A 23,842-nucleotide genomic window follows, 5' to 3' on the forward strand; every position below is an offset into this window, starting at 1 on the left:
AAATTTTAATGCTGCTCCTATGTGGCTTCTGGATCATTTTTGAAAATAAATTTGTTGCAAATAAGTCATACTTGATTGAATTCAAATAATTCTTTTTGTTTTACCTGCTCATATTTCTATTTCAATCATTACTGAGTTGAAAGCGGAGATTTCCCTTCTTCATGTAGTATGGGGCTGTTTGGGGATCAGGAGCTGATAGGCATGTGAAAGAATAATTATAATATCTGAAATGTAAGGATGATATGGAGAAAATATACTAGCTCATCACAAAGAAATATTGTGCAAAATGCCTAGAAGTCTCTTGGAAGGATCTAAAGAAAGATAATAATATTATCTGAGTTGTGAAGGACAAAGAAGAAAGAGAAGTGTTCTAGGTAGAGGAGAGTACCTATTAAGACATGAAGCAGAGAGATTGTAAGACATTTTTTCAAGTGCCTGTTGTACATCAGTTATTTTGGTAGGTGCTTTTATTTACATTATTGAATTCCCACAGTATGTCAGTGAAGTGCTTTTAGGAATTGGCCAAAAATAATTATTGTATAGATAGGAATTGAAAGAGCACCTAGGAATTTATTGAGTACCTACAATAAGCTGATCTAATTCATTTACCTTATCTAATTCTTGCGAGAAATTTAACAGATGGTTTTTATTATCCTCATTAAACAGACAAAGAAACAGATACCCCAAGAAGATAAATAGCTTCCTTAGGTTAAAATTTTAAGTTGCAAAGTAATTTTTAGCAAAGACTTCCTCTTTCCAGTGTACTATAATAACATATAGAAGATTTTTTTTTTAACTTAAAAAATTAAGATGTAATTGACTTGCAATACTGTGTTAGTTTTAGGTGTGTAATATAATGATTTGGTAAATGTATATCTTAACTGCAAAATGGTTACTACAATAAGCTTAATTAACATCTATCATAGAATAGATTCTTAACATTTGAAATATCCCAGATCTTAAGTACGGCATTTATCCTTTGTATGTAAGAAAAGGTAATTCAAAATATTTAAATGATCAAACCTTTATGATGCTATGCATATACTATTAAAGTTTATTGCCTCTGTACAAGTTACCATCTTTTAGACTTTTGCTAAAGTTTTATTGCATATTTTAATCAACAACTTTTTCCTGCTGGTTAGGGCCCTTGCTAGAGAATACTTTCATGGATCTGTATTTTAAAAGGATCAGTGTTCTATTTCATGGACTGATATTCCTAATTTGGTATACATTTATGATTGGGCTTATCTCGCCATAAATCTTAATGTATTTCAACACTCTACTCTTGAAGTCACACAAAAGTTTTATTTTCTTCTTGAAAACAGTAACTTTCTTAGCTCTTTTGATTTTCTTTTCACTTCCATCATAAGCTTTAGCACTTAGTGGTCTTTTCAGGTCCATTTTTCACAGAGAAGCAAGGTTTTTATCACTTTACGGCATTACTAAGGCATGAGGTGAGAAAAAATACAGCCACGTTATTACAGTTGAGTGATTTTTCTTATCACATATAAACCTTTGAATTCATCCTTTAGCAAACTTACAAATTGCTAAATGACTTAAAATTTCAAGGTCACTCTAGAATTCTTGTACATATTAAACTAAAACCTCATATTATATATATTTATGTTTATATATTCAAATACTAGTTATATTGATAAACATCTTAATATATATTATTAATTTATCTGGTGTATTGAGCTAAGTTGTATTTTTTAAATGACCATGAATTATTGAGTGTCTTGAATATAACAACATGTATTCCCCAAACTCCTAATGTGGGGGAAGAAAAAAATAGATGCTCATCTAACTTAATTGTTTTGTGATGTCTTTCTTAGCTCCCAATAATACATGTGATGAAAATGCTTTCATGTGCCATAATAAAGTCTGCATCCCTAAGCAGTTTGTTTGTGACCATGATGATGACTGTGGAGATGGCTCTGATGAGTCACTGCAGTGTGGTAAGTGTATCTGAACTTTTTGTGGAGAAGTTTGTCAGGGTAACAGTCTCTTAAAATGACTCATGGAATATATGAAATAACAAAAACTAAGAAATGCGTTCCTTAAATCTCACTAAGGACATATACATTCAGTAATACAGACACATCACATATAACCTCTTTAAACTCTACCATAATGACACCTGTATTTGGAATTCTTGCCTACTTGCTGTAATGTATTCTTTTTAAGAGTCACACTGGAAAATGTTTATAAATACATCTTTGGTTTTAAGTATTCTGGAGTACTTAAAAAAATATATGGCTGGCTAGTTCAATCTTACAGCCAAATCAAATACTTTGTTCCCTCTGTGGTGCAGTGGGTTAAGAATTTGACTGCAGTGGCTCAGGTCACTGTGGAGGCATGAGTTCGATCTCCAACTCAGTGCAGTGGGTTAAAGGATCTGGTATTGCTGCAGGTGCAGTGTATGTAACAGCTGTGGATTGGATTCACTTCCTGGTTTGGGAACTTGCATATGCCATGGATGTGGCCATAGGAAAAAAAAAAAATGGGGTGAGACAAAAAGAATACAATTCACAGTTATCAGAGAACTGGATACTTAACATTTTTCTTTTGCCTTATCTTCTTATACATATATTTATTTGTTAAAATTTAATATTTTATAAGAAACTTATCTTGGTACATATATATTTATATAATCATCATATCTCTATAATGTATATATAAACATTTTATATATGTGTGTGTGTATATATCACTTGTGATAAAAATTAGTATATTAAAAATTCCCAGTTGAAGTTGAGATCTTATGTAAACCTAGTATTTTTTAAAAAATATTTGAATACATACATGAATAAATATAAAATGAAAAGTGAAATCCATACATACCCATGAAAGGCAGTAGATGGAGTTTCTTTAGTAGATTTGTCCTTCCTCTGCAATGTCTATATCCTTGGTTTTTGATACGAATCTCTTTGAAATCTGTGGATTTGATATTTTATGATCATATCACATTGTCATGAATTCAATGTGAAATTTTAAAAGTTATAACTCATGATGTAAATCTGAAGTAGAGTTATATATTATTAAATGTATTTCCTCTGCTAGACACTGTATTTGGCTGATATGGAGATGAATGAGAGCAATCCCACTAGAAGGAACTACAATAAAAGAGGAAAATCAGAAATACAATATAGAATGATAGCATACATTGTCATATGAGAATAAGAATCACAATACACAAAATCAGAGCTGAGAAGATAATTTTTGAGGCACTAAAAAACAGAAGCAGAGAATATAAGAGGAAATAAGAGGAATAAGAGGAAACCATATTTAGATGCTAGGAAGCATGAGGTAGTGGTTAAGAGTATGGACCCCAGAGCCAAACAGCCTGGGTCCAAGTCCTTGCTCTGCTAATTAACTAGCTTCTAGGTGACCTTGAAAAAGTTATTCCACCTCACTGACCTCAATTTCCTCATCTGTAAAAAAAACATACAATAACGTAGTTTAGCTATTAGAGCTGCTGAGAATTAAATGAATTCATATTGTAAAGTGCTTAGAAATAGCTGTAGACAAATATTAAGTTCTGTGTATGTTTACACAAATCTATAAATTGACATGGTTGATGAATAGCAATCAGTCTTTTGTGAGGTAAGGTGAAGTTAGAAAGTTAAGCTGAAGCTGGATTCTAAAAAGTCTGAAACACAATGTTAAAGAATTTGTATATAATTATTTTGCCTCTCAATGGCCTGCATACATTTTGAAACAGGAGAAATGTCACAGTCAACTTTATATTTTAGGACCATCTTTTTCAGCAGGGTGGATGAACTATTACCCTGGGAGAGAGGGGCCATAAAGAGAAAATAAACTAGTTAGGAGTTTATTGCGATAGTTCTAATGATTAACACTGTGGTTTGGAACTAAGGCAGAAATGGTGGAATGAAAAGTGCAGAATGGGTCAGAATTCATTTACAGTTAGAGATAGAGGATAAAATAGAATTTGTAGCTTGGATGACTTGGAGGATGGTTTCGCTGTTAAAGGAACTTTGGAATGAGGTTAAGGGGCAGTTTTGCTGGTGCAGGAGAAGAGAGATGAAACAAATAATTAACTTTGGACATTTTGAATATGAAGTGTTAATCAGATAATCACATGAAGCTATATAGTGAGTGTTTGAAAATTTAGTGCTAGAGTATGATCAGGACAAATATTATTAACTTGACAGCCGTCAGCATTAGTATGATATTTAAAATAGGACAAAGAATGAGAATACCCCACACTGTAGAAAAAGGGAAAACTATAGACTGAAGATTGCAATAAGGGCTTCCTCTGTATCATTTTAGGGTAGAACAGTTCATACAGAAAGAGGAGAAAAAGGGAATAGCAAAGGCAAAGTTAGAAAGAAGCCTGGGAGAGTAGATTATGAATATTAAGTCCAAGGTAGTATGGACAATAGCATCAAATGCTGCAGAAAAGTGAAGCAGATAGGAGTCAGAGACACTTATGAATTTACCAATTGTCACTTGATATTTGTTAGCTCTTAGAGGAATTTCAGAAAGTAGATATTGCAGAAATGAGATGTTAATGAATGAAAGATGAACTGGTGGTAAGTGAAATCAAGATTGAGGCATACAGGGAAGCAGGGATGTGTTGTTAAGAGTTATGTGGATAGATTTTGGGTTAGAAGAGACTTGATCATAGGTATTGACTGAAGAGGAGGAACTAATGAAGGAGAGGGAGGGAAGAAATACTAGGGAAAGATGTTATTTTACAACTATCTAGTTTTGTCATGCAACATGATAAACATCTCAATCATTATTGACACATTTTTTTCTATTAAAACTTTATTTTTTAACCATAAAAGTCTTTCTTCCTTCAAAAGTAAAATATTGGCCCACATTTACCAGAAAGTTTATAATATAAATGACATTTTTTATTGTTAACAAACCTAGGAAAAATTCCAATCTAAAACTTTATAATAATCAAAATCAAATTAGTTTTACTTACAAACAAGAATAGATATGAACATTAGCAATTGATGGATTGATATTGCGACTTGAATAAAGATTTTCAATGCCTCTAAGAATCAGTATATAAGATAATTACAATAGTTTTTGTGCTCATTGCTTTATAAATTGGCTTTTAATTTTCCCGATTTTAACAATTTCTTTATACTTTCAGTACTGCTTCCCAAACATAAACATGACATTATACATTCTGAAAATTATCTTTATAACCCAGAATCAGTTCATCCACATATTCTAGTACTATATGTAACAAAGCTTAGTCTTGAAAATAATTTTGAGTAGCTTTTATTTTTGTTTTCTCTTCTAAGGGAGACTTTTAGAATATAGATGGTAGGTAAACAGAGATGATGTTCTCAAGTATTGCATTCTTGTTTCCTTATGAAGGAACAATAAGAGTGCCTTCTTTCCAGCTTTGTTTTCTAGACTTTAATTCTATTTCCCAACCACAAATATTTCTTGCAAGTATCACAACTGCCCTAGAAAGAAATGAGAAATATTTCCCATAAGAGGCCTGGGTAATGCACATAGTTAATTAGGTTTAGTGTATATTATGAAATAAACTTTAATGAATATTTGTTGTATGAATTAGAATGTTTCCTTGTCTCCAGGATACCAACAGTGCAGTGCAGAAGAATTTAGTTGTGCTGATGGACGATGTCTTTTAAATACTCAGTGGCAGTGTGATGGAGACTTTGACTGCCCAGACCATTCTGATGAAGCACCTCTAAACCCAAAGTGCAAAAGTGCAGGTACAGAAAATATATAATGTTGTGTTTATCCCAAAATTTGTTTTTTAAAGTCAATACTGTGACCCTAGTTTTTAAGTCTCCTATGGTAATCAATGAGAGGAAATGCAAATAATTAAGAATGTGATACTTCTATTGATACTATGCAGGATCCTAGGAATCAACCTTGTTTTGTTGCCAAGTCAATGTATTTTGGAACCAATTACAGAAATTTCAGTCTATCAAAAATATGAAGATGTGAGGCAATGAACCACATGACTCCATCAGCTTGCCCTTTTTTTTTTAAAAAAAAGTTACTTTTTCTTTTTTTTTAATTTTTAATTTTTTGTCTTTTTTTGTCCTTTCTAGGGCTGCACCTGTGGCACATGGAGCTTCCCAGGCTAGGAGTCTAATCGGAGCTGTAGCCACCAGCTTACGCAACAGCCACAGCAACGCAGGATCCGAGCCACATCTGCAACCTACACCACAGCTCACAGCAACGCTGGATCCTTAACCCACTGAGAGAGACCAGAGATTGAACCCTCAACCCGATGGTTCCTAGTTGTATTCATTAACCACTGAGCCACGACAGGAACTCCAAAAGTTATTTTTTTAATACATTATTTTATGTGAGGATAATTTCCCTGTATGGAACTATTTGAAAATTTAATTATAAAAGAACTTAGATAGATTTATTTATTTATTTATTTATTTATTTATTTATTTATTTATTTATTATTTTTAGGGCCGCACCCATTGCATATGGAGGTTCCCAGGCTAGGGGTCTAATTGGAGCTCTAGTCACTGGCTTATACCACAGCCACAGCAATGCGGGATCCGAGCCACATCTGTGACCTACACCACAGCTCCCTGCAATGCCAGATTCTTAACTCACTGAGTGAGGCCAGGGATCGAACCCATATCTTCATGGATGCTAGTCAGGTTTGTTAACCACTGAACCATGACGGGAACTCTAAGAAGTTAAGATTTACTGTGATGAAGTCAATGTGATTCAGACTTAGGCAAAATGAAATGTTATATATCATATGAACAGAAATATATACATAAGCCAAATTTGGTGTATTTTTCACTTTATTATTCCAAAGATTGAATACGTAGTTATAAATTTAGAATAAACCCAATTACCTTTTTTTCATGCAGTTTACATGTTAATATGCTTTATTTTATCATGTGTGATAATGAATAATGTTCAAATTAACAGGTTATGAATAGCTGCAAAACCTGAACTCCTTTCTCTAGCTTTATTTGGAACAACTATTATTCAATACAAGTGTCTTTTATGTGCCTGGACTTAAAAATGTCAATGTTATAATTCCAGGAAGGGAAAAATTTAGGAATGTCTATTCTAGATCCTTAATTTTTAGTGACATATAATTTCTCAGAGACCTATGGCTTGAGGGAAATGTCAAGCTGTCTTTACACTTTTGAACTTATTCTTCACAATATAGAAGACAGAAGTACTCCATTAATTCTACTATAAATGCTTATTTTGGTTGTTAATTTTCAATGTAAAACTAGGTTTGCCATGTGTTGAACATGAAAGTGTAATTTGCCTCTGATTTTCTTTATATATAAAATACTACAGTGAATATAACACATTTTATACATACCTATATTTACTATAATTTTTGACAGACACATTATCATATTTGGGAATGTTTTCAGTATCCGTAGTGTAAAAAAATGGCATGCCTTTTATGTTCCATTTGTTTTATTTTCTTTTTCCAGAACAGTCATGCAACAGTTCATTTTTTATGTGCAAAAATGGCAGGTGCATTCCCAGTGGAAGTCTTTGTGACAATAAGGATGACTGTGGTGATGGCTCAGATGAGAGAAACTGCCATATAAATGAATGTTTGAGTAAGAGAATCAGTGGATGTTCTCAAGATTGTCAGGACCTTCCAGTCAGTTACAAGGTAGGTACTCATCAAAAATAGCAAATCATGTGATATGTTAGAATGTAAGATAATAAAAATTACTTAATCCAATATAGCTATAAAAATTAAAGTCATCATAATATTATTAGTTAAAGCTACTTAAATGGAGAGTTTCTGTATAAGCAAACTATGATAATAGCACACTGTAAAAACTGTTAGACTATACTCAGGCAGACGAAAAAAATTTTTTTTCTTGTGACATGTAAAAGTTCCCAGGCCAGGGGTTGAAACCCAAAATAGTTTTCTAATAAATGCTGAACATAAAGAAAAAAGTAAGCAAAGGAAGATCAGTGCTTGGGAAAGATACTGCTGTTAATAGCTGTGTAAATATGTATTTAACTCTCTTAAATTCCCATTTGTCCCTTCATTTTTCCTCTCATACATCTCTGTAGTGGATGGGGCTAATCATTTATTTCCCATAGAACTAGAGAATACAACATTTTTTCATATAAACAGGAAGAAAAATAGACTACAGATGAATTATTAGAACTGAATACAGGTACACAAAATAAATCATGCCTAATATTCTCATTGCTTTTCATTGGTACCATTTTCATGAAGAAGGTAATTCACTGACAAAATTGATTGACAGAAATAGCTTTTGAAAACATCTCTGATTCAATATGTTTTAATGGAGGATGCATACAAACAAAATATTGAAGTTAAGTGGTACATTAGGTTAGAATCAATTATGTAAATGTGGGAAAACACATGTAAGAGCAATTCAGCTGGAAATTAGTCTTTTTAACTGGACGGTAGCTCTGCATGAGTCAGCAGAAGCACATGGCTCCTGTGAAACAGAGGCAGTCTAAGGCCAATTAAGAGTAGTATAGAGGTTAGATTCTGTTCTACTGAGCTCTGTGCTGATCAGAATGGTCCTGGGGTACTGTGCCCAGTCATGGACATGACATTTTAAAGGGAAACTTGACAAAATGTAGTGTATCTACATTTGTACATTAAGTGGCATAAGGGGTCTGGAAAATACTTTTGGAAGTTTCACCTATAGCAAAATGACTGGTCATCTGTGTTTAAATATATGAAGTACAAGAATCAGGAGCATACCTTGCCTGAGTTGTTTCAAAGGTTGGAATTAGGAGTTGGGAAGTGAATTCTGTTCAATATAAGGAAGACTTTTAGAACATTATAATTCTTTACATTGGAATCAGCTGCCTCATTTCTCACATCTAAAAGTGTTTTACTGGGGGCTCAGTGGCTTTCTTTAAAAAATACTAGAGAAAAAAAAAATGTCTGTTGCAGAGATGCTTGGCTTTTTCCCCAGCCAGTTCTGTCTAACGATAAGTTCAGCCAAACAACTATTTTGCCATTTTTAATCTTTGATTTTCTGGTGTTATGATTAAGATTAAGATTAACTACATTGGTCAGTGTATATAGCTATAACCCAAAAAGTACAATAATCATTTCCCCCATGTAAACATAGAGATTAAAAAGTAAAATACCAATAAAGCTATATTTATAAAAAAAAGTTTTTAGACCAAATATTTAGTAACAAGAATTGAATAAGCTCATAGATAAAACGCAAATGTGCTGATTCCCAAACACTCTGTACAGGTAGAAGGAGACAAAACAAATAAGCCAGGACAGCTCTTAATGAGATGAATATATGCCAGATAATTAATTTTGGCAGTAAATATTTTGAAACCCAAATAAATGGAAAAAATATTATTGGTGATTTATGTATAATCAATATAGAAATGTTTCCAAATAATCAGGGAATGTTTTATATAACTATTAGAGATGATAGTTAAGATTTTTTAATATTATAAATAATAATCTATTTCTATCATTTAGACTATATGTCTATCTATACATCTATTTATCTGCCTAAAATTTAAATTTCAAAATAGATTTATTAGTGTTTATCCTGTGTGTATTTAAAATCTGTCATAACAATCTGAGATATAAAATGTAAAAAACTATAGACTATCAATTGGTGACCTTTTGAAGTAATATCCAAAGTGAGTTTTAATATTTTTTTAAGAAATACTGAGTGCCCAGAGATTCCCTATTTAGAAAACTACTCTTGGTAGAAGTAGGTCTTACTCAGAAAGTCATGCTAAATCATACTAATTTAATTACTTTGTAAGATTTCTCAAAAGAAAATCATGGACTTGGAAAAGAGACTTGTGGCTGCCTGATGGGAGGGGGAGGGAGTGGGAGGGATCTTGGGGGGAGGGAGTTTGGGCTTATCAGACACAACTTAGAATAGATTTACAAGGAGATCCTGCTGAATAGCATTGAGAACTTTGTCTAGATACTCATGTTGCAACAGAAGAAAGGGTGGGGGAAAAATGTAATTGTAATGTATACATGTAAGGATAACCTGACCCCCCCTTGCTGTACAGTGGGAAAAAAATAATAATAAATAATTAAAAAAAAAAAGATTTCTCACACAAAAATAGTTGTTTATTGATATCTTTAAAATATCAGTATTTTCACTTTGACTTATCTGAAGGAGTCATAGAATGAAATGAGAATCCTAGTTGAAATAGACAAAGTATTTAATTATTCAGAAAGTCCATGAATATGATAGCAACAAAACTGCTGTGAATAATGTTCCTAAATATATAACATGTCAAAACTAATGAATAAAATAAAATACCTACTGGGAGGAGCAAGACCATTTCAAAAATTGAAGAAGCTAAGAGTAAAATCATAAATATGAGATTGAAGCAAAGATTCAATGCAAATATTTTACATGTTGTGTTGAGATACATATGTTACTTTAATATGGAGATATATATTTATATATATATTATTTTTCTGAAAATTTATTTATAGGAGATTGAGTAAAAAATATTACAAACAACAAAATGCTTATCTAGGGAGTTCCCATGTGGCAGAGCAGAAATGAATCTGACTAGTATGCATGAGGATGCAGGTTTGATCCCTGGCCTCTCTCAGGGAGTTAAGGATCTGTCATTGCCATGAGCTGTGATGTAGGTCACAGACATGGCTCCCATCTGGCATTGCTGTGGCTGTGGTGTAGGCCAGGAGCTGTAGACAGACTGGCCTAACCCCTAGTCTGGGAACTTCCAAATGCCTTGGGTGTGGCCCTGAAAAAAAAAAGCAAAAAAAAAATGTTTATCTATTTTGGGAAAAAAATGCCAGCTCGTGCATTTCTCTTTTTCAGGGAATGGGGAAAACTATCCAGTAACCTATCTTTCATTACAATATCAGCAGAACATGGCAGATTCTCCTCCAAATTTTGCAATAAAATGAAAATTGCATATAAAAGCAAAATTTAGACCTTCTGGACTGTGAACAATTCACATGCTTGCTATAAAACAAATACACTAGATCAAACTATTCAAAAGGGAGTAATAACTCTTAACTTAAGCAAGAATCTTATTTTGATGGGAAGGATAACTTACCATGTGAAAATAAATACACTTATGGGAGATAAATGTTTCAATGTGTGTATTAGAAATAAGATAATCAATAATGTTACTTTCTATTAAATATAGATGAATATCTCTTTTATCTTTGAGGACACAAATTATTTTTTTTTCATTCAATTTATGAACGTTAGGTTTAGTAGAATTTCCCACAAATGGCTTTTAATTATGGGGAACAAAATTGTTTTTGTTAAAACAGGTTAATGGACTAAGAAGGAAATTATCTTTTTTTTAATCTCTTTTAAGAAACACGATCTTTAAAAAACCTTAAAATCCTTATTTCATCTGTATATAGAAATGTACATTAATTTGGCAACTTTTATCAATTTTATCTTTAAGAAATTTATTTTCTATAAATGTGTTTTTATCCAAGCCAACTTTTTAATACAATAGTTCTATAATCCTGACTAGCCATTCAAAGTGATATGCTATTTCTTTTCATAATACTCTTTTTGGGAGGAATTTAACACATTCTCACCTGTCCTCAAGTACCCCTTGAATTCAACCCTACCCTGTGTCTGCCTGTGTGTCTTTTGTTTCTGGGTCATGTGATCTAATTTCCAATTCTTTTCACTGATACCTTTTTGTAGCTTATTAGGTTTGTTTTAATTAATTAATTTTTAAATTATGGTGAAATATATGATATAAAATTTACCATTTTAACTATTTTTAAGTGTATACTTCAGTATCATTTAGCACCTTTCTCTCTTTTTTTCTTTTTGCCATTGCATTAGCACCAATTCCCCCTAACTTCCTAAATCAGGTAGTAGGAGGGATCTTCTCAAGGCAAAGTAATATTGTCAAGGCTCAGATATGATAAGGAGAATTTGGAAAATTCAGTTGTGGCTTTTGCTTTGATTTCCTTGCTTCCTAATGCATTTTGGAGATTATAAAAATGTTTAAAATTGGTTATGATTATTAGATAAGTATTGGTATATAGATTGTTAAAGATAAATGTACCAGGAGTTAAAGGGATTCTTTCTTGTAAAAGGACTTAGGAAACTTTTGAGCACTTTCAGATGAAGTTGTTCCTTTTCCATGTAACGAGCACCTTTTTTTTGTACTTAAAAATTTCTACTCCTCAATTAATTGTTTGCTGATTATTTAATAAGCACATGTATCTCTCTAATATTTCACCAATAGATGCAAAGACACAAATGTTTATTATGAATAATTGTTAAATACTAGCTTTTCTTAACAACCTAGATTTTTCTCCTTGATTCACTATCCTCTTCAGTATTCACAAGTCCCTTTATTCAAAGGCCACTAAGTAGCCTTTGATCATAGTCGTTTGGCAAATTATAGGTTCATTTTGTACAATTATAATTCTTACATCCTACTTGGAAGGGACTGAGTATAGAATTGCAAGACCAGTCGCAGCACTGTATTAGTTTCAGGAATACAAAGATGTACATGGCATGACACTATTCTCAGAACTGATATATCAGTTAGTAAAGATCACAGAATCATCAGAGTCTTATAAAACATGATAGAGAGCTAAAAAAAAAAAAGATGACTTGATGCACATTGTCATGACAGTAAAACTGTGGTAATTTTTTATTTCTCCACACATTAACATGTTTGGTTAAGGAGTCACACCCAGTCAATAAATATTAATTGAGCCTTACTATTTGTTAAAAATTACAGACAGCCTCAGATCTCCTACCAGCTTTATGTAGACAATATCGCCTTTGTGCTTCTAGGTTTCTCATGGGTTAACTAAGGATAATAATGCCTATGTCATAGATTTCTGCAATGCTCTATGACAAAGTATGCCATAATAATACATGTGACAATGCTGGTAATTTTCAAAGCTATACATTAGGGTTAATCCTTATGATTGATAAAGTCTCCTCAAAACACAGTATAATAGAAAAGAACAGAAGTTGATGCTTTAGTTTTGTTTTCCTTGCCATTCTCTAGCTATACAGCTTTCTAAGTGATGTCATTTAACCTTTGTAATCTTGCCAACCTTAGAAGATCAAATGAAGATATTTGAAAGAATGCTGTTTTAATTTCAACTTTATGTAATATATGTAATACTTATTAAAGGTTAATTGCTGAGGGACAAAAAGACTTACTATTATCTTTTTTTAGATGCTTTTCTTAGTTGAATCATGCTAAAGGGTTATCCAATCGAAAGAGACAGTGACAAGGATATGAATTGATTATGCTCGCTTTTCATTCTCCAGTGCAAATGCTGGCCTGGATTTCACCTGAAGGATGATGGTAAAACATGTGTAGACATTGATGAATGCTCTTTGGGCTTTCCGTGTAGCCAGCAATGCATCAATACATATGGGACCTACAAGTGCCTCTGTACGGATGGATATGAAATACAACCTGATAACCCAAATGGCTGCAAATCACTCTCAGGTATTGAATTGAATTTATCCACTGATCCAGCCTCAGTTATACACATAGATCCTGAACTTTATAGCTATTTTTTTGAATTTGCTTGCTGTTTCTGAGAAATCAAAATTCTTTATTGCCCTTAGCATGGGAATCTGTCATTCTGATTTTGTGTGTTGTCCATACACTACTTTGCTTGAAATACCATTACAGTGTAGTCTTGTGAATTATTAAAATTTTCTAGATTTTGAGAACAAGTAAAAAGAACTCTCTAGCACTCCTTGCTGAACTATAAGTTCTTGGGAGTAGGTTTGGCCAGAACTATTAAAGAGCATGTTATGACAGTGCCCTAATATTTTTTTCTTTCTCCTCTATACCACACATATTCATATATGTGTGCCATGGAGAACAATAGGTAAAAAATAATAATGGTAATAATATGACAACAATAACAGTAAATCAGCCATAAAAGACAATTTGAATCTTTCCAGTGATTCAGCAAATATATTAAACTTCTGTTTATTCCTAGTAATGTTTGACTCTATAAATTATAAAATTATATAAAACATAGCCTGTAACTTAAAATATATTATGATTTATTAGGGGAAAAAATCAAACTTTCTAAAATTATGCAAAACAATATACTGTAGTAACTGATAAAATGGGTCAAAAAAGACACATAAGATGTCTCTATTCCCCTTACTTGATATTGAGCATAATGAATCAAATAGTATTACCAGGTTTGTTTTTTTTTAACATATTTATGTTGGTGACAACATTTAAAACATTAGATGTTTTCTCATCTACTTTCATAAAATGAATAACAGGGATAGAAATTTAAAAGTTAATCTTTTAACTAGTTAAAATATTGTATATTATGGAGACAAAGCAATTCCTTTCAATTTTTATTCTACTCTCACTTATTCTTTGAGTGTTTATCCCTGAATCAATTTGTGTATTATTTGGGGCACATTGTTTTGTCTACCACCCTACCCTTTTGTTATTCTTGGCAAGTTCATGACTTTCCATCTCATTCATTTTGTGACACGGGATAAGAAGAGATAAAATCTCTAAACCACTCATTTTTAAACTTTTCATAAAAGAATCATATGAAGGAGGTGGTATTTAACTTAGCGTAATATCTTCAAGTATCATCCACATTGTTTCAAATGGCAGGATTTTACTTTTCTTATGGCTAAACAAATCCTATTCATCTGTTGATGGACACTTAGATTGTTTCCATGATTTGGCTATTGTGGATAATGCTACAATAAATATAAGAGTGCAGATATATCTTTGATATCCTGTTTTCACTTCCTTTAGATATATACCCAGAAGTGAGAGTGCTGGATGTTAGTTTTATCATTTTTATTATTTTTTGAAGCAACTTCCATACTGTTTTTCATAGGGGTTGGACCAATTTATATTTCTACCAATGGAGCACAAAGGTTGTCTTTTCCACCTTCACCACCAACACTTAACTCTTGTCATTTTTATGACAACCATTCTAACAGAAATTTGTTCTGCTGCAAATCTCTTTGTCCCTAACTGTGTAATAGGGACATGAATATGTGACAGCACTGTCTAGAACAAGTGTGAGCTGATGCCTCATTATGGTGTTGATTTGTATTTCCCTGATGATTAGTGATGTTGAGCACCTTTTCATGTGCCTTTTGGCCATTTGTATATCTTCTTTTGAAAAATGTCTATTTAGTTCCTCTGCCCATTTAAAAAATCAGACAGTTTATTTTTGTTATTGATGTGTATGAGCTCTATATATTTTTGGATAATAATCTCTTGTAATATATATTATTTGTATTTTCTCTCATCCCATATGTTGCCTTTTCATTATGTTCTGGGTTTCTTTTGCCTGCAGAAATTTTTTGTTTGTTTAATACTCCTACTTGGTGATTTTTTGCTTTTGTTTTTTTGTCTGGCAAAAACATCATTGTCAGAACCAGTGTAAAGGAGTTTTTAGGCAAAAATGTCATTGCCAGAACCAGTGTAAAGGTGATTTTTCTCTGTTTCTCTCCAGGGTTTCAAGGTTTAAGTTCTTATGTTTAAGTTGTAAAGAACTACCTAAGTATTGAGGTGGAACATCATTTATTAATTTTATAATTGTAAATATAGAACTATATTGATGAGATGGCCAGGCACCTTGAACCTGAAAGCCAACTCTTAAGTAGGGTTCTGAGTCTTAATTTAGCCTCAACAGAAAGACTGGAATGAGTAGAGGCAGTGCCATCGCTGGTAGAAGGTGATGTCCAGCATCTGTGGCACACATTTCTAATCCCTGGCATAGAATATAGTGAAACATAGTATAGTGTGCTACATATTATATATTCTGTGAAACTAAGGGCTAGAAGAAGGAAAGTAGTAAGTTTGAACATAAAACAAAGAGGACAACATTCTATAACAATAAATGACTTCTAATGAAGTCCTTATTAAATTATATAGTGACTACCTCTTTTATTTTTTTTCTAATTTTTATTCTGACATTAAATTTTCTTACCCCAGAGTTCCTGTTGTGGTTCAGCAGGTTAAGAACTTGATACAGTGTCCATGAGGATGATGCTTCAATCCTGGCCCCGCTCAATGGGTTAAGGATCCCACATTGCTGCAAGCTGTGGTGTAGGTTGCAGAAATGGCTCAAATTCCACATTGCTGTTACTGTGGTTGTGGCTGTGGTGTAGCTTGGCGGTTTCAGCTCAAAATTCAGCCCCTAGCCCTGTAACTTCCATATGCTGCAGGTGCAGTGGTACAAAGAGAAAACATTTTTTTCTTACCAAGCAACTAAGTATATGAATGCATCTTAGAAAGACAAATGTTTCAAATGAGTTTGATCTTTATATATATGAAGCTTAGTCAGATTATTTTTATTATCTTTCCTAGAACAAATGAGATACTAAAATCATGTGGGACAAATAAGAAGGAAATTAAGACTATTTTACTTGAGGGAAGCCACTAGGTGGATGAAAAATGTTCATGTAGATGGTGAAACTTTTGTTTTTTACCAAAGTCTGTCTGAGATGATAGCTGGTTGTTTGACTATCAAGAGAGAATTTCTGATTTATAAATGTTTGGCTGTACTGTAGTTTTCTAAGATAGGTGCAGATTATCCTTTTCTGAAATTCACTTAAAAATAAGATTTTAAGAGTGGATATTTTCCACTAATTCCAAATAAGTTGGACAGTTTAATAATCAAGAAAACTGAGGTGAAGAGAGGGATTTGGAATTGTCTTGATTTTCTATATTGCATAAATATCTGCTTTAATTTCACGTTATTATCAGCTGAGGTGCTCAGTATAAATTTTTTAACCATTAATCCTACCAAAGGGCACTGCATTTGAATTTACATTGCTGTAGTAACTAAACTGAGACTAAGCAGAGTTGAAAACCATAAATACTAAAAGTATAATATGTTTCTTGTCTTGGCATATAGATGAAGAACCTTTTCTAATTCTTGCTGATCATCATGAGATAAGGAAAATTAGCACTGATGGCTCCAACTACACACTTTTAAAACAGGTATGATGTTTCCATGATGATTTCATAATATGTAATATGGTTACTCCAGATATGCATTGGAGCTGTAGCAAAACCTCATAATTAAAACTTTTGAAGCATGTATTTTTATCATAAATTTTCTTTTGTTTGAATTGTCCAGGTGATGCCTCTAACTTGTCACATCACATCATATCAAAGTAAAAGATGCAAACTATAATTAATGCAAGGAAAAAACTGTCTTAAGAATAGCTAGATTTGGGGAAATATAAAATTCTCTTTTAAGGTATTTTGTGCATTACTCAAATTGTCTCCCCCACCCCAGCTTTAAAAATAAACACCTCTTCCAGAACTTCATGTTTCCATTCTTAGAACTAGAGGAATAAAATGGGGTTGATGATCCCTAGCCTTTAAAATTTGGAATTACCAAGGGAGCAAAAATATGATTGTAATCCAGTCATAATTAAAAGGTTATGAAGTGGGTATATTGAACTCTACCATCTTCATCCCTCAACCCATTCACTTCAAGAGAATCTGGGCTTCTGTCCCATTTTGATTTTAAGTTCTGTTGTCAGAGATTATTTATATATGTTATTTGAGATGAAAAGGAATGATTTCCATTTTAGGAAGGATAGAAATGTGGATTGTTATAGCATAAAATCAAATCATTAAAACTAGAGCGTAAGATGAAGAAAGACATTCATGTAGTGATTTTTTAGCAACATGAAAAATACTTAACTAAAATATTTTTTCTACTCACTCATGAGATCCTCCACTGCTATAGTTAAGAGTTTCATTCAGTTTGCTTAAGAATTTAGTCACACTTTAAGTGTAAATATTCATTAGCAAGTATGATATTGACTCTTCCTGAAAGAGATTTTTTAGCTTCTCATTGAAAATGAAAATTTCACATGAAAATGTAGATTTCTGTCCACTAATGAAAAAATAAAAATGTGTAGCATTGTTGGGCTCACATGCCTGAGTGGACACAGTCCAAGTTGCAAAGCAGCTGCCACTTTCATATAAAACCCATGTTCTCAGCTCACCAGAAACCTCAGACTTTCTTACCTCATGTATACTTGTCTTATTCGGGAATGTCCATGAGGTTTAGACTCTTGAGTTTGGAGTGTGCCACCAATATCCACTGTATCATATTTCCTCTTTCTCTAATTCTGCACCTTACAATAATGGGTAAAACAAAATACTTTCATGTTGTTTGTAAAAATAGTCAATTTAAAATATAAAAATTAGATGACTATTTAAGAAATGAGTAATACCTAGGAGATGAGGGCAAAGGTTTAAGTTTGCATAACAGCTTTAAAGTGGAAAAGTTTTTGTTTCCAAAATGGTTTTCTATATTAACTTATTTTTTTCCTGCCCAGTGTAATATTAAGCTTAAACTCACACAGTATTGAAAATTATCACTTTCTCTTAAGAATGTGTCTCCATACCTTGTGCGAGCCTTTCAGTACCTTCAAATTTAGGTGTAGCTATTGATTTCCTTGTATGGTCTCTGCAAAAGGGATATTTTTATGTTTTCTTTACTAAGATTTGTTTTTGGTTTTGTTTTATTTTTAGCATTTCTTCCTCAGATTGTACTATCTCAAAGGGAGAAAATTCTCTTGTCAGAATACTCTATTTATAATCTCAGCTGAACAACAAATTTAACTAGTATAGTAACAAGGTTTATTATCTTCATGAAAGAACTATATCAGAGCCTCAGTGGAAGCTCCTTGCTTTATTTATTTTCCTAACCTGTGGCTCAAAATATTTCTGCTACCTACCCCACCACCCCTTGTGGGTTTTTGTTTGTTTGTTTGTTGTCTTTTTAGGGACGCACCTGCAGCATATGGAAATTCTCAGGATAGGGATTGAATCAGAGCTGCAGCTGCCTGTCTACTCCACAGCCACAGCAACACCAGATCTGAGCTACATCTGTAACCTACAGTGTAACTCATAGCAATGCCAGATCCTTAACCCACTGAGCAGGGCCAGGGATCAAACCCACATCCTCATGGATACCACATTGGATCCTTTACCCCTGAGCCATAATGGGAACTCGTATCAGAAACTGTTTTTCATGGAGAAAAATAATTATTTTCTCTATACATTATGTATTTGTATTTCATACAACCAGACATTGTAATGTACACTTTCCTATAGTGCTTTTTCCCTGGTGGTAATAACTTTAGACTATTGCCAATCACTAGGACCTAAGTAGGGATGAATTTCAGACAGTTTCTTAGTGTAGTTTATGGAAATGAGGAGGGAATGAGGAAGATGAGTAAGTACCTGCAGACCCTGGACACCTGAGATGTTGGAGAGCATTCGTTAGTGGTGACACTGAGTGAGGATATAAAGATCCAAGAAACAAAAGGCAAGCCTTAAACTTTTGCCTCTGGGCTGTTTTAAATACATCATCTTTGTCAAGAAACTCTTATTTTTTTTTAACCACAATTTCTTTGTAGTATTATAGAAATTTTCAAGGAGTTCTAAGTAGTAAAAACCTTTTTCCCCAAAGATTTGTCTGCACTTGCAGACTGAAATAGATAATATCAGTATTTGTCTCTCCACATTTTCTATCACTCAAAATAAATGAAAAGATTCCTTGCCTTAATTTTTTTTGGAAGTTTTTTGTGTAGAAAATTAAGAAGAACAAATTACCCTAATATGTTAATTCTATTCTCTTTATTATATTCAGTAACAATCTCATGAAGCTTTATAACATAAAATTATAACAGCTGATAGATTTTTTAACCTATATATTCTAAAACATAGTTATAGCTAGGACAGCTATAACTTAGATATATACAACACATTTAGAAAATGTACTTTAATAACATGGATTTTGGAAATGAAAATTGATCAAGTAGCTTTCCAATATGTTATCCAATTCAATTCTAGCAGTGCCTTTTATTCCAATAAAATTGAATAGAAAAACAAAACACAATTTCCTAAATTAATCATCTTGAATTGAAGGGTGCAAAACTTCAGCCACAGAAATAAAAGAAGCAAATAGGACTTTGATGAAACCAATTTTCAACTCTGAAACCAGTGAGATAACTCTAGAGTTTAGGTATTATTTTGACCATGTCCTTGGCTGTTTTAATGTTCCTTGCATATGATTTTGCAGAGAGCTCTGTACTGTTTTCTGTGGGGATTAAGAGTAAAACTGTAGAAAAATGACCATTTTGGCTAGATACATGTATCAGAATTCAGACCTTCAATTTCTCTGCATTCACAGCTTTAATTTAAATAGTTGGTTGACTTACTAAATTTGGAATTGGATTTTCATTATGTAAATTGATTATTATAAAGGAGTAGGGTAATTCTGCCATGACTGGGAATTGTGGGTAAATCTTTGCTCAATTCAGAGACAAGTTTCTCTCTACTTTTTTCCCTATAGGACTAATTTACCCATCTGAATTGCTAGGCCATCACAGAACTCTAACCTATTTACCTTATTTTTCAAGTGAGAAAAGCATTTGAACAGAAAGAAGATTGTAGACTACTCTTAAAATGAATTTATTAAACCTTCTACAGAACTTGGAATATATTCAATTTATGTTTTAGAATTTTTTTTTTTTTGTCTTTTTAGGGCCGCACCCGCGGCACATGGAGGTTCCCAGGCTAGGGGTCCAATCGGAGCTGTTGCCACTGGCCTATGCCAGAGCCACAGCAACGCCAGATCAGAGCCATGTCTGTGACCCACACCACAGCCCATGGCAACACCAGATCCTCAACCCACTGAGTGAGGCCAGGAATCAAACAGGCAACCCCATGGTTCCCAGTCAGATTTGTCTCCACTGTGCCACGACGGGAACTCCATGTTTTAGGAATTTAATTGATTTTACATAGACATTTTCTTAGATATGAATGCTTACGTGTATTTAGTTGTCATCCTCCAGTATTTAGCATGTAAATAAATATTTAATGAATCTTTTGAATCTGAAACTAAATATTAGTTGCATAATTTTAGCACTTATATAATCAACATTCTTGATTAGCAATGCTGTCAGTAAGAAGTAATTGCATTTATTCATATGGGCATAATGCAATTAGGCTATTTTAGGTTATTTTTATAATCTGGAGCTGAAGAAAAAGAAATTGCTCCTTTTAAGCCAAATAAAGCATAACATATGAATCTCTGATTTTTAATACCATCACCCCTAAATTTAGCCCAGCTAAGAGAAGAAAGAAATAAGTATTTGCCAGAACCTTCTCTGAGTTGCTTCCATACATAGGCCACCCTTTGTCTTAGAGATTGTTGGAAACAAATAAAATCTGAACAACAAAAATTTAGCTTTGTCCTGAATCTTATAAAGAAGTGTACAAATCTGATCCAGTGTTATTATAAAATTCTGAATTTTGAGAATAGATGTAGAAACTGAACTTGGACATGAGAATTACCATCCTTCCCCAAACCACACAAGAACAAACCACACACACACACACACACACACAAATCCCAAAAACAAAAAACTAACTCCTTGAAGATGCTAATCTTTAGTTATAGGACTGCAAGTACTCATAAACAACCTCTAAAACAATTTGAGACTTAACTACAACGTTAGGGTGAATATTGATATAAAGATACCATGAAGATCTCATCTATGGAACTTTTCCAAGTGTCTGTATTGTCTTTTTTTAGGGCCACACCTGCGGCATATGGAAGTTCCCAGGCTGGAGTTTCCATTGTGGCATGGCAGAAACGAATCTGACTAGTAACCACGAGGTTGCAGGTTCCATCCCTTGTCTTGCTCAGTGGGTTAAGGATCTGGCATTGTCGTGAGTTGTGGTATAGGTTGCAGATGCAGCTCGGATCCTGCTTTGCTGTGGCTGTGGTATAGACCAGCAAGCAGCTGTGACCCCTAGCCTGGGAACCTCTATATGCCATGGGTATGGCCCTAAAAAGCAAAAAGCAAAAAAAAAAAAAAAAAAAAGGGAACTACCCAGGCTTAGGGGTCGAATTGGAGCTGTAGCTACAGGCCTCACTACAGCCACAACAACATAGGATCTGAGCTGCATCTATGACTACACCACAGCTCACGACAATGCCAGATCCTTTACCCACTGACCGAGGCCAGGGATTGAACTTGCGTCCCCATGGATGCTAGTCAGATTCGTTTCCATTGAGTCATGATGGGAACTCCAGTATCAATTATTTTTTAGTATATAAGAGTTTATATATTAATAAACTGTTCAACCCTTTAAGGGCGTTAACACATTTGAAAGTCAGTCCAAGTTCTCTTAGTTCATTGGGGTAGTCAATCTATGATCTCTAACAATAGGTTAGAATTAAATCAACCCCTAAGCAATCATTTGAACAACTCAACAGCTAATAAGATTCCTAAATCCTAATATGCCATCCTCAAATCAAATCAGTTAAATGGTATCTTGAAGATGCTGTGGCATCCAGAAACCCAGCTGAATTCATGTTCATTTTTGTACCTGCTAAAATTGCATTAATGAGTCTAAAGGGAGGGATCTCCTTGCATTTCCACCACATGGAATACAAAGATGTTGACTACACATTTCCTCTTTGCTCAAATACTCAACCTGAGTTTTTAACTTTTAAATTCTAATATGGCACTGCATTGCCTAATGGGCCACTTGAAGTGTGAGGAAGAAAACAGAAGGAAAAAAATTCATTTATGTTGTTGAGACAAAGGCTTTTGGGGAAATCTAATTCTTAAACCCGCTTTTCTGACTTTCATCAGATGTCTATCCGGAGATCATCCCTAATTTAGATATAATATGCTCATAACAACATTAGACTTATATTTATATTTATATTTAATGGTAAACTAAAGTGAGAATTTTTTTCATTTCTCTCTCTAAAAGCAGTTTTGTTCTACATTACTAGATATTTACTTTAACCATTAACTATAGTAATTAAAAAATTTTCCTACTTGGAAAATATTTTCAAATAAATTATGTAACATCTTAAAGAGTATGGTGTAGATGAAATCTAAACATATGTTGCTTTTAAAAAGAATTGGTCACAAATGCTATTTATTGTAAAGCTGTAACTATTTAGATTCAAAGGGAGTTACTGATTCTTATGAATTCCTAAAACATTAAAAAAAATTTTCTGTTAACCACTATTCAAACATATTCTTTTTTTTTTTTAGGGATTAAACAATGTTATTGGTATAGACTTTGACTACAGAGAAGAATTTATCTATTGGATTGATTCTAGCCGACCCAATGGCAGTCGCATAAACAGAATGTGTTTAAATGGAAGTGATATTAAGGTAATCAGATATTACATGGATGGGATTATTGAATAGCTTATTGATGTGGTTGAACTGAATAGAAAATGTTATTTGGTGGTAACGTTACAACTCATAGAATGTATTAGGTTGGTTTGAATTTCACATTTGTGCAGTGTAAATTTATATATACTTTAAATATGAAATTGGAGTTTTTTATCCTTATATTTCATTATAACACTATTACTTTAGAAAGGTGAAAATGAAATTGAGTAAATAAAATTTGAAATCTTATTCAGAATCCTAGAAAATGTGATGGATGCTTTTGACTTGAATGATTAGTGCCTGAGATTCAATTGTGTTAATTTATAGAAAGGGAATTGTTGAGTCTGAGAATTTGTAACTGAAAAAAAATTAAAAATTAAAAATTAATTATTTGTAGATTACATTATTGCGCTATTAAAATTAACTTGCTGTAGATGCAAATAATTGAATTCATACATGTGAAATCATGAATGTTCTGAATAGACAGCATCGGAATTAAATATACATCATATTCTAGAGATAAATGACCTGGCATCATTTCTATGTTAACTTGAAATTTAAAATAAAATTATTTGCACTGTATATAGGTAGTAAAATGCATTATAAAGAAGTTCAAATTCAAGTAGATAGAACCCATCCATTACTTT

At 32.9% G+C, this 23,842-nt stretch overlaps 1 protein-coding gene across 1 annotated transcript in view; it reads left to right on the forward strand.

Moving 5' to 3' along the window:
* LRP1B (LDL receptor related protein 1B) overlaps window positions 1-23,842 on the forward strand; it is a 1,901,444-nt gene that overhangs the window by 1,656,722 nt on the left and 220,880 nt on the right. The window contains exons 53-58 of the mRNA XM_047772014.1: window positions 1,836-1,958; window positions 5,589-5,729; window positions 7,455-7,642; window positions 13,272-13,455; window positions 16,874-16,959; window positions 23,070-23,192. Of these exons, the coding sequence (XP_047627970.1) occupies window positions 1,836-1,958; window positions 5,589-5,729; window positions 7,455-7,642; window positions 13,272-13,455; window positions 16,874-16,959; window positions 23,070-23,192 (845 nt within the window). The remainder of the gene's footprint in view (window positions 1-1,835; window positions 1,959-5,588; window positions 5,730-7,454; window positions 7,643-13,271; window positions 13,456-16,873; window positions 16,960-23,069; window positions 23,193-23,842) is intronic.

Source organism: Phacochoerus africanus, chromosome 3 (assembly GCF_016906955.1).
Source record: "Phacochoerus africanus isolate WHEZ1 chromosome 3, ROS_Pafr_v1, whole genome shotgun sequence".
NCBI classification, from domain to species: domain Eukaryota; kingdom Metazoa; phylum Chordata; class Mammalia; order Artiodactyla; family Suidae; genus Phacochoerus; species Phacochoerus africanus.